The 16,797-nt window shown below is 36.4% G+C and overlaps 1 protein-coding gene across 3 annotated transcripts in view; it reads right to left on the bottom strand.

Moving 5' to 3' along the window:
* LOC136029979 (uncharacterized) overlaps positions 1-16,797 on the bottom strand; it is a 152,900-nt gene that overhangs the window by 71,922 nt on the left and 64,181 nt on the right. The window contains exon 1 of one of the 3 annotated variants that reach the window (XM_065708551.1): positions 6,600-6,742. The exons of the other annotated variants lie outside the window; for them this stretch is intronic. Coding sequence (XP_065564623.1) covers positions 6,600-6,674 — 75 coding nt within the window. The 5' untranslated portion in view covers positions 6,675-6,742. Of the gene's footprint in view, positions 1-6,599; positions 6,743-16,797 lie in introns of those variants that run through there. 3 annotated transcript variants of the gene reach the window in all.

Genomic DNA, 16,797 nt, shown 5'->3' with positions numbered 1-16,797 from the left:
CTCTCCTTAGAGAGGCAAAAAAAATCGCCTCCCCTTAAGTGACGAAAATTACGTTTTGCCCCCCTCTCTATATTTTTGCGAATGACACCACTCTTCATTGTTTCCCCTAGATTGCTTTGTCTAAAACCACACGTGTGACCCTTCGTCCTTAATTGAATCAGCAATAAAAGGGGAAATAATCATAGACTTTCCTTCTTCAATAATAGAATGGAAAGCTATAACACGAGTGTCTACACCAGGAACCCAAAAACGATAACCCCTTGCCGATATCTAGTCAAAAGTAAAAACTCAAAAAATTTTTCTTTTAAGGGAACGCGGTACACTAGGATAATGATAAACTAAATGTATATTTAATAGTAACAGTAAGATTCCAGGAAATGATGTCATTGGGGAATATTTTTTTTTCAATTAAAAAAAGGACACTGGAGAGAGGTTATATACGGAGAGATAGCCAAGAACTTGGACGAATATTTTCAAAATGGAGCATGCCATTTTAATCTCAAGAAGTTGCGTTTATCAAATGCAAAAAAAAGAAAAAAACAATAAACCATCTCAGACCGTTTCAGAGATACAGGAATTTCAACATTTAAACATTTATTTAAAAAAAAATATCACTTGGAAAAAAGGCGCTTGTAGCTGGCGTTGACGGCCTGCATCTCGGGCCATGCTTTTTCTGTAAAACTAAAGATTTAAGACACCCATTTTTTCCTGAATTTTAATATTGTAATTCAATCCAACAGTTCGTGGTAACGAACTGTAGTAAGGAGCGACTCAGCTCAATAGTAAGTAACTCCTGTAAGTAAGGAGTGACTTGGCTCAATAGTAACCAAAACTCTAAAAAATGGAATTTTGATACCAATAGCTATATCAAAAGAATCGCTTTTTAATGCTGATTTTAAATATATAAGTTTCGTCAAGTTTAGTCCTACCCATCAACAGTTACGAGCCTGAGAAAATCTGCGTTATTTTAGAAAATATGGGAAAACACCCCCTAAAAGTCATAGATTCAGCGTATCAGAGAACCCTACTGTAGAAGTTTCAAGCTCTTATCTACACAAATGTGGAATTATGTATTTTTTGACAGAAGGGGCTGCTTCCTTATCAACGCCCCGCTCTGTACGCTAAAGTTTTTTACTGTTTTAACAAGAAGAGTTGAGAGAAAGAGTCAAACTTTGGCGTAAAGAGCGGGGCGTTGATGAGGAAGCAGCCCCTTTCATATACGAAGTAATTTCTGTTCGTTTTAAGTTTTAATGTCGCTCCTTACTTTCAGTTAAAAAAGCTTGTTTTTTTTTATATTTAATAACAACTAAGACCATGAAGTCAATCTCAAATATCTGTGGAATTTACCAAGGGCATCTACTATCAATAATTTTTTTTCTCTCAGATCTGTCAATAATTGCCGTATTTCTGGAAGACATTTTTCCAATAGTTCTTGAAACAACATTTGATACTTCCGTATTATATGGTACACACTCGAGAAATGAAGTTTGGTTAATCATAACGAAATATGCCGAAAGACAATGGAAATACAACACTTCGGTAACAAAATTATGAAAACTACAACAAAGAATTATGGTGGGGGAGGGTACCAAGAGGTCATTATATTAAATACCAAATCTAACCCAATCAAAATACCAACTCTATATATTGAATATTTAACAAAAATCTATAACGTACATTTCAACTGAGCCTAACCTAATTTTCTTTGGATAATACCGGCTAGAGACCGGTTACTGTCTTAATTGTAGATCCACATTCTCGAGCGTGTACCATATAATATGGAAGTACCCAAGATTTTAGAAATATCTTGGAACCAAAAAGCAATAGTTGGAATAAGTCATAAACAAACAGGCATAGTGTTTATTCCTACTTAGGTTCTTAGGCTTTGATAGCGTCTTTGCAATCAAACAAAGATTTCAATATCCATTTCTCTAATCTGTAGCACTCCAAAGATAACACAGAAGGGTCTCTAAAGTCAAATATATTGATGTTAATAATATCAAAGATATTGTCATAGAATAATGTCAAAATATTCAATTGCATTATATAGTCTTGCCCAGGTACTCTTTGGAGAGACAGAATAGTTCAAACGATAGATGCTCTTTGAACACCTTCAGAAACATGGCCTACAAAGAAACGAAGGGGTACCCCATTATAGGGTAGGGGCTACTACTAAGGTATTAGGTGGTAGTTAGTAGGGGCTCTAATGTAAAATATACTGATGTTAATAATATCAAAGATATTGTCACAAAATAATGTCAAAAATATTCAATTGCATTATATAATCTTGCCCAGGTACTCTTTGGAGAGACACACCAGTTTAAACAATAGATGTTTAAACAATAACAACGGCCGACGAACAAACGAAGGGGTATCGCATTATGAAGCCTTAAAGATCTTTAATATTAAAAGTGTTTGACTTTACAGTAAGTTCAATGCCCAGATTGTGATGTTTCATTTTACGGTTCTTAAATTCACCTCCATTCACATTGAAACGCTTTTTTTATAATTGGAGTTCAAAATCAGCATTATCCGCAGAGGCTTTGAACTTGCAAAACGTGGCACTAAAGAACGGTGATGGTGAAGATGATTAGGTGCTCGCTGCTGCATCTATCCTTGAAGAGTCTAATCAGGAAGAAAGTATGAGGTCAAATTTCTTATATTTTCACAGGGTGATTTTGTTTTTAATCTCCTTTACTTCAAAAAATTCTTTGTTTTCATTCAGCTTTATTCCCTTGAAAGCATGGTCTTCTGGCCTACAAAAATATTTTCTAACTTGTATCAAACTTAATCATTTTTTCATCAATAAGGTCAATTTTTGTCTTGTATTAAATAAAAAAAAACAAGTTTTTTCAACTGAAAGTAAGGAGCGACATTAAAACTTAAAACGAACAGAAATTACTTCGTATATGAAAGGGGCTGCTTCCTCATCAACGCCCCGCTCTTTACGCTAAAGTTTGACTCTTTCTCTCAACTCTTCTTTTTAAAACAGTAAAAAACTTTGTCCGAGAGGGCAAACAGATAGACCCAAAACTGCCTATGTATAGGGGAAGTAAATACACTGGAGGTTAAAGCACCATGTCCTAGGGATACTTAAAATCCCTGAGGGCGAGGGTTCAAATCCTAGTGTGCCCAGTTATTTGGTTTAGGACGGAAAAGCACCAGATGACTGGTCCTCATCCCCCACTGCCGTTCCAGGCTGAAGGGCCTTGAGACGGAGATCAGCACCGCCAGTTCGGACCTTAAGAGTCTAGTGCCACATCCTTTACCTCTTTACCTTTTATCTGTTAAAAAATAAAAATAAATGAATATAAAGACGACAAACGGGTCTACGGCCAAAAGACCCACTTGGGTTTTGGCCATAGACCTGATCATCGTCTTTTTATTCATTTCTTTGTGTTTTATTGTCATGGTTGGCCAGGTCGGCTTTAGATCTTTTATCCATCTGTTAGCAAGATTTAGGAGCAAAAGGGGACAAAAGTGTGTAGAAAATATTTAGCACGTATTTCTGTCGAAGCACATTCAACAATCAGTAGAATGGTAAAAAAAACAGAGCATTTCAAGGTCCTATCCTGGATTTTTATTCAGGGGGCGGGGGTGAAAAACTTTGAAAAACGCAGCAAAAAAAAATTTCTACGTCCTTTTGTTACTTTTTACGAGTCAGAAAGAATTCCCAGGGGGAGGGGTTCCAACAGAGTAACCCTCCTGGATACGGCCCTAGAGCACTTGTAAACTAAGATAGTTGAATGGAAGTTTTGCTAAATTTCAAGAATGTTGAATTAATGCACTAGCTGAAAGTAAGGTATATCATTCGATTCCTTTGCTTGCGGTGCAACCTCCCCTTCCCCAACACCTGAGCAAAACTTAGCTGGTCTTTTGTGGCTTTTATTGTTATTGTTGTTTCTTTCTTTGTATTATGAGCCAACTGTTGATGAGAAATAAATACAATAAATAATAACAAAATATAATACAAAATACAAAAAAATATAAGAACAGAAAAACAAGTACAAAAAATAATACAAATAAAAAAAACGACAAAGCTTTGGGTATAGACCAGGGCTATATTTAGGCATTGGAGGGGGGATTGGGACGTAATTATGGCGGTAAGTTTCGATTTGAAAATGGAGTTGAATAGCGAATCACGAAGAATGTTCATCTTTCAGCTAGCGAATTAATTTGACATTCTAAAAACCAGAAATTTAAGAGGTCACCTAGAACAGCAATTCATGTTTAGTATCCGCACACAATTGAGTCACCTGCATGGGCACCGGCAGTGAGGGGGGTCTCCTAGGGGGCTTGGGAAATAAGAAGACATTAAAAAATGTATAAAATCAGGGTAATGAGAAACATTGAAAACTAAATTAACTATGAAACAATATTGAATTCAAAACGAAAAAAGGAAAATTTGAAATTAGAGTCCAAACTACTTTCGAGGACAGTCCTTAGAAGTATCTACCCTTACCCCTTCTCACTCTTAAAACACCGACCTTTGATAGACTTAAGCAAATATTGGACAAAGTTCTAGTGCGTGACCGCTTCCAAAAGAAACACCTTCATAATATATCTGGAACCACGTGTGTTATGAAAATAGTAGAGGTGTTGGGGCCTATACGAGATTCTATAACTAATACATGGATAAGGCAAACACACCACTGGTATCCTTTGTTTATGCTCCTTCCAGAAATAATCACCAATTCACTTGCAAATGCCCCCCCCCCTTTTCGATAGTCCCATTTTAAGCCCTACTAATGTATTTCTTCATTACATCAGTCTAGCCATTTGTTATAGTTTCTGTATCAAACCAGTCATCTTCTCATTTCCTAATTTATCCCCGTGTGTGATTAGTGCGTAATCTATCAAAAAATTATCGAAATTATTTTAAAGTGTATAATAATGGAAGGAAACATGATAATGTGACAAATGAAAATTTCAGGCATTTTATGAAGTAGGAATTCCATTTTTTTTTCTGAGTGTGTTTCCTCTTTCTTTTGACATAATCCTTGGACTATATGTGGGACCATCAGAGGGGGGGGGACCGCATTAACAAGTAAACTAATGATTATATTTGGAAAGCACATGAAAAAATGAAATGAGTAGTGTGCTCACCTTCTCGCTTATGAAGTGCCGTAGCCTATATATTCAGCCTACCAACTTGTGTAATCAAACAGTGGCGTAAATTCGTGAAAATTTTATGGAGGGGGGGGGGCAAATTTGGAGCCAATTTTCCAAAAGCAAGTGAAAATGACAGTACAAACTAAAGAAATAAGCCATTTGATACCATAAAGGTAGCCTATTATAAAGGTACTTGATAGTGATATAAAGCTAAACCAAGGTCTTGGAGGGGCATTTGTCCCCAACCCCGTAGCATTTTTTTGGTAAAATTCTAGTTAAATGACTTCTTGCTATCTTGGAAAGGGTTTAGGTTAGGAAAATGAAACTACAGACTAAAGTATGTCCTGGGGAGGTATTTTGAAGTAACTACCTCCACTCCTTCCCCCTCTAGGGGGCCCTGACCTTTGACGACCTTTAAAAATGTGTGTTGTAAAAGTGAAACCTTGCAAAATAGATCTTCTGCTTAATTGAAGCACAACAAAATTGTTTTCAGCTTCATAACTTTGCTCAATTCCATTTTTTAAGGTTTAAAGTTATGCAAATACATTTCCTAAATTTTGGGAAAATTCTAAAAATTCTACTCAAATAACAGGAATTGCATTTTCAGAACTAAAGGCAGAGAAAAAGCAACTAGTAACTGAAAATTAAGGTAAAATGTTGTTTTGTCAAAATTTCAATAGGTAATAGACCTGTCATGTAGGCAAATTTCAGGGCCCTCTGGAGGGGGAAGGAGCGGAAGTGGGTACTAGGGAAATTTCAGGGCCCTCTAGAGGGAGAAAGAGTAGAGGTGGGTGCTTTACAATACCTTCCCGGGACATACTTTAGCCTGTAGACCCATCCCTGACAGTTCCATTTTCCTAACCTACACCCTTTCAGAGATAGCAAGAAGTCAATTAACTAAAATTTTACCTAATTTTTTTTTTGCCTAGCTCACTAATGTGCTAAAGCTTAAAACCAAATCAATGCAATTGGGTTGTAAAAATCTAGGAATCCTAGAGTCAAAGAAAAGAAGACTCGAAATGCACTGTTTTAAAACAGCACATTTTTTTCCAAAAACCTGTGCCTGTTTTTCTACAATTTTCTTAGCTTTAGCTTGGAGTAAGAATGGAAATAGTTTAGGAGCTTGATAACAATGTCCTACTAGATGATTTAAGCTCTGAATTCCTTTTCTGAAAATTTCGTTCTCCCAAGTGATGTATTTTCTAAGATAGGCCAACCTAAAAAAAAAAAAAACCTCATCTAGAATTTCAGATAGCCTAACCTATACACTATCTCATTGAATCCGGACCTCTCAACTTCCATTGTCAATCCTTTTCTTCTGAGGTGCTCTTTTGTGGGCAACTCTAACACCCACAAAAAGGTGATCAACGATGAGGATCAGGTCAAAAATCAGGTGGCCATTCAAAGGCCTGACTCTCATGTCAACAAAGCAAGTTTTCGTTCCTGATATTTGCCATTTATCCTACTTAATTATGAAAAATACTTACAAAGTATTCACTCTGAGATTCCTCGTTTAACGAATTTCGCTTTAATTTGATAGTTAAATAATTCACACTTAGCATACTCAAAATACCCAGCAGTTAAAGGACAAATAGTATCCTCAGTCCACCGTTGTTAGTAGCGGACTGAATTGCTGAATAAGAAGTCACGTACGTCTAGTAATAGTACTCTAGATACGGACCTGCTCTGTGATCTACAAAGAAAATGAAACCTACTAAATTATACAAAAACAAAGGAAGCTTTCACGTTTTGGGTGAAAAACCTTGTAAGAGCGATAAAAGGATGGCTACACTGTACCCTTTCGTTTCAATTCCTACTTTGAGGATCCAAGATTTTTTATGGGGGAAAGAGGAAATACTTCCGAAAGCCGTAAGCATAAACCACGGCGAGTATATTGTCTGTTCACCATAGCTAACGACTTGCCAAAAATCAAAGCCACAAACTGGTAAGCACTCCTCCTCCAACCCACCGTATTCAATTCCTCGGCCCTAGGTATTTTCCACAAAATCCCTAAAATTGCCTCTCACTTTTGACACATATGCTATTTGATGAGGTTCTTTTTGCCTTAAAGGAGAAGAGGTATGACTTAATGTTACTCCCTAAAAGATGTTCCAACCCTTCTAAGGGGAAAAGCAGATTCAGATCGTTTATGTACATATCGAAACCATAGGTCAGTTTATTACACCGATATAGATGGTTCTTTCTTAACTTAGACTGAAAACGACAATAACTTCAGGAATATCGGCTTCCAGAGTTAAAAAACAGTAGATAAAGCCACTATAACCAGTTATTTTCCAATGAGGTTATTTAAGCACTTAGTACCTTGTGCCTCGGGGATGACGTGGTTTGTATTGTTGTTTATTTTGTATACCTATTTTTGAATTCAAAAATTAAGCCTTTGTACTGATCTATTGCCTAGAAAACCGTTCTGACAATTTAGTATAATTAAATTCAAGAGAGGACCGTGATCCACCCCATACATCCTCAAAATATGTCGCCTCCTTATCTCTAGACATTAAAGCAGCCACTTTCACCAAAATAAGTATGTTCACCAGTGGCGTCGGTTCAAGTAAATGTTGGGAGGAGGGGCAAAAAAATATTTTTTTAAACTCTCGGGGGAGGTAAATTTGTTTTTTTTCAAGGAAATACTAAAAAAGCTATTTTTATGGATACACCAAAAAAGGCTTTTCTTCAGAACCTGGGAGGTCTTAGGGATAAATGCCTCCGCCTCTGCCCTCCCCTCTCCCCAATTGACGCCAGTGAGATTCAATTAACCAAAACTTGAACGAAGGACAGATGATTTTATTGAAAGTCTTATGAGTCTATAAAAGAGGGAACTTTCTAGATATAGAAATCCAGATTACGACAAGATTTATTGTACATTTACTAAAATTTTCCAGGAGGTCATTTCCACAGGAAAGACTCTTATCTACCAGGGATTCGGTAATATATTGTTTTTCAAAAAGCATAAAAACCTACGCCTTTTTTCACTTGATAATAAAAAATCGAGAAGCAAGCTCGTTGAATTTTACCACCTTTAAACTGTTACTTCCTTCAAAAGACAAAATTGTAGACGCCGTGTACGGTTTCTCTACAGCCCGCCCCCTTTCTCCATATTTATCTGAAGGACAAACAGATTGTTGAAATTTGCATAAAACTTATTAGTTCGTAAACGAATACAAAACCAATTCAAAACTTTTGAGCATCCTTCGTTCACGCAACTTTCCCAGACAGCAAGACCGTATCCAGGGGGTACAGAGTTTGACCAACACCCCCTCCACACCCCAACAAAAAATCTTTTGCTCGAACCGTAAAACATAAAACAAGATTTTGAAACATTTTAAAAGATTTTGGTGTAAACATTCCCCCTCCCGAACAAAACACCTGGATACGCTGTTGCCGGAATGTAGGCTACCTCTTTACATAGTGAAACCAATCAAAAGCTAAAATTGTGTCCCTATTAAACGATATATGTACTTAGTTTGCAGGTATGTTGACACTAAAGATAAAAAGTCTAGACTTAGCTGTTTATCTAAGCATAGATAAATGAATAGTTTTGGCAAAGTATAAGGTTGCTAAAGGTAATTTGCATTTTTGATTCATCTTTAACGATTAATAATAATAAAATCAAGAAAGACCGTAGATGTGGCACTTACTGCACTGAATTAATTGACTACACTCTCAGCCTCTTATTGCTCCCCTCTGCACACTCACTTCCACAGAAGTGAGATAAAGGGGGATTTCTACAACGATTGGACGGAAGGATATTTTTAAAATTTCGACAATGTGAGCTTTAAACCCGAATTTCGGAATTTGAAACCCTGGTCCTTGCTAAAGCACAGTAGGCTATCTCCCAAAAACTCAAGTTTTTATTCCAGAGAAAAAACGATAGTCAAAGACTTATGAGACTCAGTATAATGGTTTCTGAAATAAAAAATAAACAAAAACGGTACTTGTATGATATAGGCCTACACCCTACCGCTCAAGAAAGAAGTTAGCTTAATCCTAATAAAATATACCTAAGTATGATACAAATATAATACTTTAAAAACAAATTGGGGCTATATATTTGCACATTAGGGAGGGGGTCAAGTATATTCTCTGAGGTCAACCCGATTCTTATACGTTTGAAAAAAAAAATCAATCACCTGACATCCATAACTTAGGTAAGCTTATTACCATCCATCATTACTATGGAGGGGGGTAAATTACAGCGAGTCTGCGTGCAAAATTTATTAGCTACAATTATTCTGATATTATGAAGTAAGGATTGTTTTCTGACTTCACACTGTTCAAATACTTTACCCCCACTCCTCCTAATGTGTAAATATATAGCCCAAATTATATATTATCCATCTATTCGGTCATTTCCCTTTGTCTTTCTCACGCCACGTTGAAGGAAACTAACGAAAGAAACCGGTTTACAGTTCGTCAATACATGAACAACTTGAGCGGCAGGGGGTATGTCCTACAAGTATATAAAAAGTCATAGATTCACTACAAACGTCAATCAACCCAAAATTTTCTGATGACAACAAAAAAAAGCCACAAACCATGCCAATAAGCAGTGATTTCAATTCTTGGAAACATGGGAGTGGAAGGGGGGAATGTGTTTTTCAGAATTTAGAGGGGATGTATTTTTTCATTTTTTAATGAAATAACAAATAAAAAGATTTTCAATTCGAATACCACAAAGAAGTTTCGACACCCTCAGAAAAATACTGAAGGTACATTTATAGGTCAAACTCTTCCATTAGAACCCTTCAAATCAGTCATGCATCTACTACGTAAAACCACTGTAATGAAGTCTAGAAATAGGCCTAATGTATGAAAGGAAATAAGACAATAATTTTCTTCAATTTATCTAGCTATTGGTAGGGCTCTGTGAAATCTGTCTACACTACTTGGGGGCTTAGCAGCCCCCAGATATGTGAAAACCCTGTTTTAAAGGATATAGCAACGCGATAATTAAATGATTCCAACGATTGGATCGTTTATCATTGGATCATTCCAACGATGAACTACATAGGGAATCACACCCGAGAATTCCCCACCCCCTCCATACACCTGCGCTTGTCTATGGGCAAAGATTAGCCACAAATGCGTCGCCAATTTTGTTCTCAATTCACCGACATTTTACCTTTTTCCTTAACTCTTTCCCATTCTCTTTTGCATCTACTAATTTTTAAATTCACCCTAGGCGTTTTCATTCGTCTCTTTTCGATTGGTTTCTAACTCGTCGAAACTAGTAAGAATGTTAACAACAGCAGGTCCTTTAAAGACAAAGAAACCGGCTTACAGCGCCTGACATATGAAAGAAAGCAAAGTGGTAAAATGAAAACTGCAGAATTTAAATATTATCCTAATCAACATTAGAATTTTAATGCAAAGGATATGCTATCAAGACAGTGAAATATGTTCCAGTTCCAAAGTATCACATTTAAATAATTCTAAGTGAGCTTGGAAAAAAAAATTGGCGAAAGATATTATTAGCTAATATTATGACCAAGTTTTACCCCACGCAACTTCCCTTAAAATTGTACGATGGTCGTCTAGGCAAATGTTGCGGAAAAAAAAGTCGAAATCAGAAAAATCTGAGCAACTCGGCTCAATACCATTAATTTCGAACAATAAAGAAAAGCCGCTACCCCTCTTAAATTTTGGTTATATGAACCTAATTAGACGGGGCAGTTACAGACTCGTCAAAGCATTAAGTCACCTGAAGCTGAAACAGACAAACGCTCCCCCTTCCCCATTTGCTGTTTAAATCTTCCGTCATAACCACGCCTCAAAGAATTTATGTTGTTTTCTTCTTTTCGCAACCACACTTAGGCCGTCCCACCTTCCTTTTAACCTGTTTTGGACCATTTCGTGAAACTAGTCTGGGTATAAGATCCTTTGTGATCCTGATGACGCATCCAAGCCACCCAGCCCGCTACGAATGGGTGTATTGGTCAGGGACATACAGAGATGGTTTTAGGGAGGCAGAGGGGGCACTTACCTATGGCACAGAAATTTTAGGGGCGCAAAATTTCAAATAGATATTCTAACGGTTATAATCATTACGCTATCTTTGAAATTGCATTTTATTAAAATAAGTAGAGGGCGCAGTTGGCAGTAAGTATAAGCAAATTGAATCATTTTTTTCCCCATATTTCCGACATCATTCCTTAAAAATAAAAGTATTTAGACCGAAATTAATTAATTTTAATGTTTTCTGTGATATTTTGTGTTCAAATTTTGTTAATAAATGAGGGTCTTGTTAAAATTTGACCTGCAAATTTTTAGGAGAGAGAAGGAGAGGCTCTAATTAAGATTTACCCCGAGCGCAAGAGAGGCGAGAAACCCCGCTAGGGACGTACGAAGGGAGAGCATCCCCCAGAAAAAGTCATAGAATTTCTTGAATTTCTGGGTACCTTTTATGCTGATTAGCTAATAACATTTTTCTTTTTGTTATCTCCCTCCCCTGAAAAAAACATTCCCGTATATGTGCCTAGTTCTAGAGGGCATTCATCCGAAACTCGTAAAGAGACCTTCTTCAAGAAAACAGAACGCCATGGGAAAATATGCAAAAGAACTATCAATGGGACTAGGCACTGACTAATTTTAAGCCCTTGTCCTCTTTATTAAAATCTATGAACCAAAACCCCCACCCCTCAAGCCTTAGCTCTTATATTTGGCGGGATATTTGGTTTTACATATATAAAAATTTTAAACACCGTAGGGTTTTTAATACCCTTACGAATAAAGGGACCCAGTCGCTCTCCTTCCCAAAGACTAAGTGTTTCCGATTACAAAAAAAGGACTCCTTGGTATATTTCAGAAACATGCATGAATTATAGAGGAAATAGTCGATCGTTTTGGAGATTTTAATACATAATTTTTTCTTTTAGCCAAAAAATAAGACAAGAAGTTAAAGCATACTTATTCCCTGTAGGATAATTTTTTCACGAGCAGGTTGGAAAAACCACCAGAGCAGATACATACAAATGATTTTTTCTTTGGTAGAAGGAAAGCGGGGGGCAGTGATAAAAAATAATTATTTCATAATTTCAATAAGAATTGCCCGAAATTCGTGAGCATTTTAGTAATTTGGGGGCACCAGGCGTTAAGGCCCCTTACACTGCCGCTACATATAGAATATAGAACTATGTCAATTTCAAGCAAGATTTAAAATCAAGGTAGGCCTAAAGGTGAAGTAAGCAAAATAATAAAAGAACAAGCCTGCATTAAAACCTCAGCATAATTAGACTGTAGTGTTTAAAATATTCCTCAAAATTGCAAAAAGAATGCTATAACCGGAACAAAATTAGTTGTTCTGAACACAATTGTTATAGCCATAACACAATTATGTTATAGCCATGGCACAAACTCGTTGTACTATTAAACCCCCTCAGGCTGACAAACTGGCACAAATTCTTACCCCCACCGCCGATTGAACCCTTTCTATTGTCCTCCCAAGAACTTTAGATTATCTTTTGCATAAGTTATTCCGAAACTATTTGGAATGCTATTTCTTCTATGTATATTAAGCTTACTTAAAGGTCAATATTACTCATCATGGACGGAGAAAAAAAAATTATATAGATATATTTACAATCTAATGAGGAAATACATTCAGTTGACGATACTGTGGTTTCTTTGACTTTCAGGAAAATTCCTGGCTTTTGCTCTGAAAGAGTAAATACCTCTTTAAACCTTCACAGAAAATAGTTCCATAGAAGTTGTAGTTCAATTCCCAAAAGAAAAAATATAGCCTACCTCCCATGAGAGTCTCGGTGGATATCTGCGAGGCAGAGAATGCGAGGTAGATAAATGAGGCAATGAAGAGGATTCAGTAGAACAAGGAAAATAATTATAAACAAAAACAAGGTTAATTTCTCTGGCGTGTTTACTATCACATTGACTTTCATATAGCTGTTTTCCGTCTTAGATAACCTCACACCAGAGTGGCCAGAAGGGGATCAATTGCGCCATTTTGGCGTTTTTTCAAGGCGGCTGCGCATTGAATTTTTAGAATTGGCGCATTTTTTTATGGAGAAAATTATTTGTTCGGCGCATTTTCGAGACAAAAATGGTGCTTTTGGGGTATTTTCAATTTCAGGCGGCGTAACTTTAGACCAAACAACTGGCAACACTGCCTCACATAGGATAGTTTCACAAGCTAACCCAGGGAAGTTTGTACTTTTTTTGCCATATATGTCTCCTTCAGTGTCCAGCTTTAAAGGTTTTTTTTTACGCATTCTGAACGTGAAACAATCAGATCTTTGTTCTTTTTGTCTTTGAAAATATTTTTTTCAAGCATCAATGTGGACATGTAACCGTCATATTTCGAGAAGGTAGGGAGTTTTTGGTATTCCTTCAAAAATTTACGATCTATTACATAGATTTTGTAAGCATCGTGAAAACATTTTAAATTTTCCACTTAAAGAACCAAGGACATGAAATTAAGAAACATTTCCTGCCCTCTGGATTCATCTAAGGCCTTTTCATACCTGAAAACCATAAATTTCTAAGATTTTTTTTTCAAAATCATGGTTTTTAGGGCATTACCACGTTTTCGTCAGAGTTACCACGCTGAATGGCGAATATAAACAAATTCAATTAGACAATTTGTCAACGCTTTTCGCCCGTAAAAAATTCAAAAATACACCGAACAACCTGTGCCTGTTCATTTCCAAAAACAACTATATTCTCAAAACAAAGCTATTATTTCTGTTTGGTGCCATATATTTTTGGCTTATTTTTTACTAATTCTTCACTCGCGTTCTTTTATTTTTATTATTTTTTTTTTTTTTTTTTTTTTTTTGGCGACGGCTAATACCAAAATCGCCACATGAAAGTCTATTTCATTAGAAATTAAATTCCCAGCTTTTCCTAATTTTTAAAAGGTTAATATGATTGCTTAATTTTCCAGTTAACCAGCTAAAAATCACATTACATTTCGGCAACCCTTTGTAGTCCAAGCATTTGATTGGTTTGACTTTTTATTTCTTAAATTGAAGTCATCAATATTTTTTTTTCCTTTTATTTTTGAACTCCTCTTACTGAATTCCATTTTCAACAAATTTTGAAAGCCTGCTGTTACACCCGAAGGCGACATTTTCACATGTTCGAGTAATTACTAAAAAAAAAAACGGTTGCTAAGCTGTTCTTAAGGAAGTCAGCTGGATCATGTGGATTAGGACAATCAAAGCGTGGCTGAACATACATTGCTAATGCTAACCCTAAAAATACACCCTCTACAATACATTGCTAACCCTCCTTTTGAATGCTAATTACTAAAAAAACCCTAATTAAAAAAACGTTAATTAAAAAAACGTTGCTAAGCTGTTAAAGGAAGTCAACTGGATCATGTAGATTAGGACAATCAAAGCGTGGCTGAACATACATTGCTAATGCTAACCCTAAACATACACCCTCTACAATACATTGCTAACCCTCCTTTTGAATACTAATTACTAAAAAACCCCCTAATTAAAAAAACGTTGCTAAGCTGTTCTAAAGGAAGTCAGCTGGATCATGTAGATTAGGACAATCAAAGCGTGACTGAACATACATTGCTAATGCTAACCCTAAACATACACCCTCTACAATACATTGCTAACCCTCCTTTTGAATACTAATTACTAAAAACCCCCCTAATTAAAAAAACGTTGCTAAGCTGTTCTAAAGGAAGTCAGCTGGATCATGTAGATTAGGACAATCAAAGCGTGACTGAACATATATTGTCATGCTAACCCTTCCTTTGAATGCATCTCAGCAAATGCTTTGTGGCGAGGAGCATGTAACTCGACCCCTGTCTAAATCCAACCCATTCAGCTCAACCTCCATGCAACTCAAGCCCCATCAAACACTACCCCATTTGACTCAAATCTCATTCAATTTAACCTCAATGCAACAAAACCACAATTCAAATAAACCCCATTCAACCTAACCCGTTGCAGGGATTGGGTTGTATGGAGATTGAACTAAGTGGGGTTGAGTTGCGTGGGGATTCAGTTAAATGCGGTTGTGTTGACTCTTGACTCAAAAGAGGGTCAAGTTGCGGGAGAGGGGGGGGGTTAACTGAATAAGTTGCATGTTAAGTTGCATGGGTGTTGAGCTGAATAGGATTGACTTGAACGAAGATTGAGTTAAAAGGACTGTGTTGAACGGAGTCGACTGACACAAGAGTTAAGATACATAGTTAAATGGTGTTCAGTTAAATGAGAGTTGAGTTAAATGAGGGTTGAATTGAACGGGGGCTGAGTTTCCTGGGCGTTGATCTGAACGCTTGAGTCAACTAGGGGCTGAGTTGAATGGTAGCTGAACCAAATGAGTTTTGAGCTAAATGGTTTGAATTAAACGGGGGTTGATTTACATGGGAGGGGACAGTTCAGAAGTTTAAAATTGTTCGATACAACCTTTAGACGTAGCAGCAACGAAAAAAATCATTACTATAATTAAGATTTCAACACCAATGTTCACATGTAGCCAACAAAGTAAGCTCCTTGTAAACTAGTAACCCTCCCACTCGTAGCACGCATGAAAAAAAAAACCTTGTGAAGTACTTTTTTCAATTATTATGTCTTTTCAGCAAAATTACTTTCTACAGTAGTACATAATTTCCATTTGACACAAGCTGCGAATCATGTAAAATCATTAGTTTTTAATGGTTGAGTATATTTACATGGTCTGGTAACCAAACATATTTTAAAGCTATAAACATAGTTATTAATGCAGTTTTTGAAAAGCGGAAACTATTGGACATTGTTCATGGGAATTTTGGGCAATGCAAGAGTTGAGTAAGGCATAAATTAATTTATACAAGAAGGGCCTAATTATACTAAGGATTACCGAGCTTTGGAACATTTGGACCTTACACATAAAGTCCACGCATTCAACAGAAAATGGTTTTATACAATCGACAAGAAAGAGGCCAGTTATAACACCCCTCCATTCCTTGCAGTCTGAAGCCTCTGTCACAACTATCCCCTCCCATAAGATTTTAGGTTGTTTTCTTTTTTTAGAGGCGTTCTAGACGACTGATAATCCTATGTCCTTCGGAGCAGGTGTTCAAGTCCTGCTACAGCTAAAATTCACTCTTTTCTAAACAGAAAATTCTTGGTGTATTTACCCATCAGGATGAACTAAATTCCTTTCTGTTTGGATTTTTCGTAAGATATAGAGCTGCAAGATTTTTAACTCGAACTATTTTTTCATTTCAACTCTAATTATCAAACAGTTCGTGGTAACGAACTGTAGTAAGGAGCGACCCGGCTCAGTAGTAAACGAAACTAAAAAAACGGAATTTTGATGCTAAAAGATACATAAAAAAATCGAATTTTTATGCTGCTTTTAAATATACAAGTTTCATCAAATTTAGTCTTTTACATCAAAAGTTATGAGCCTGAGAAAATTTGCCTTATTTTGGAAAATAGGGGGAAACACCCCCTAAAAGTCATAGAATCTTAATGAAAATCACACCATCGCATTCAGCGTATCAGAGAACCTTATAGCAAAATAGGGAGCGACATTAAAACTTAAAACAAACAGACATTACTCCGTATATGAAATGGGTTGTCCCCTCTGCAATCCCTCGCTCTTTACGCTAAAGTTTGACTCTTTGCCACAATTCTACTTTTTAAAACAATTAAAAACTTTAGCGTAAAGAGCGAGGGATTGCGGAGGGGACAACCCATT

Source organism: Artemia franciscana, chromosome 8 (assembly GCF_032884065.1).
Source record: "Artemia franciscana chromosome 8, ASM3288406v1, whole genome shotgun sequence".
Taxonomy (NCBI): Eukaryota; Metazoa; Arthropoda; class Branchiopoda; order Anostraca; family Artemiidae; genus Artemia; species Artemia franciscana.
This window is presented reverse-complemented; position numbering and strand designations above follow the sequence as displayed.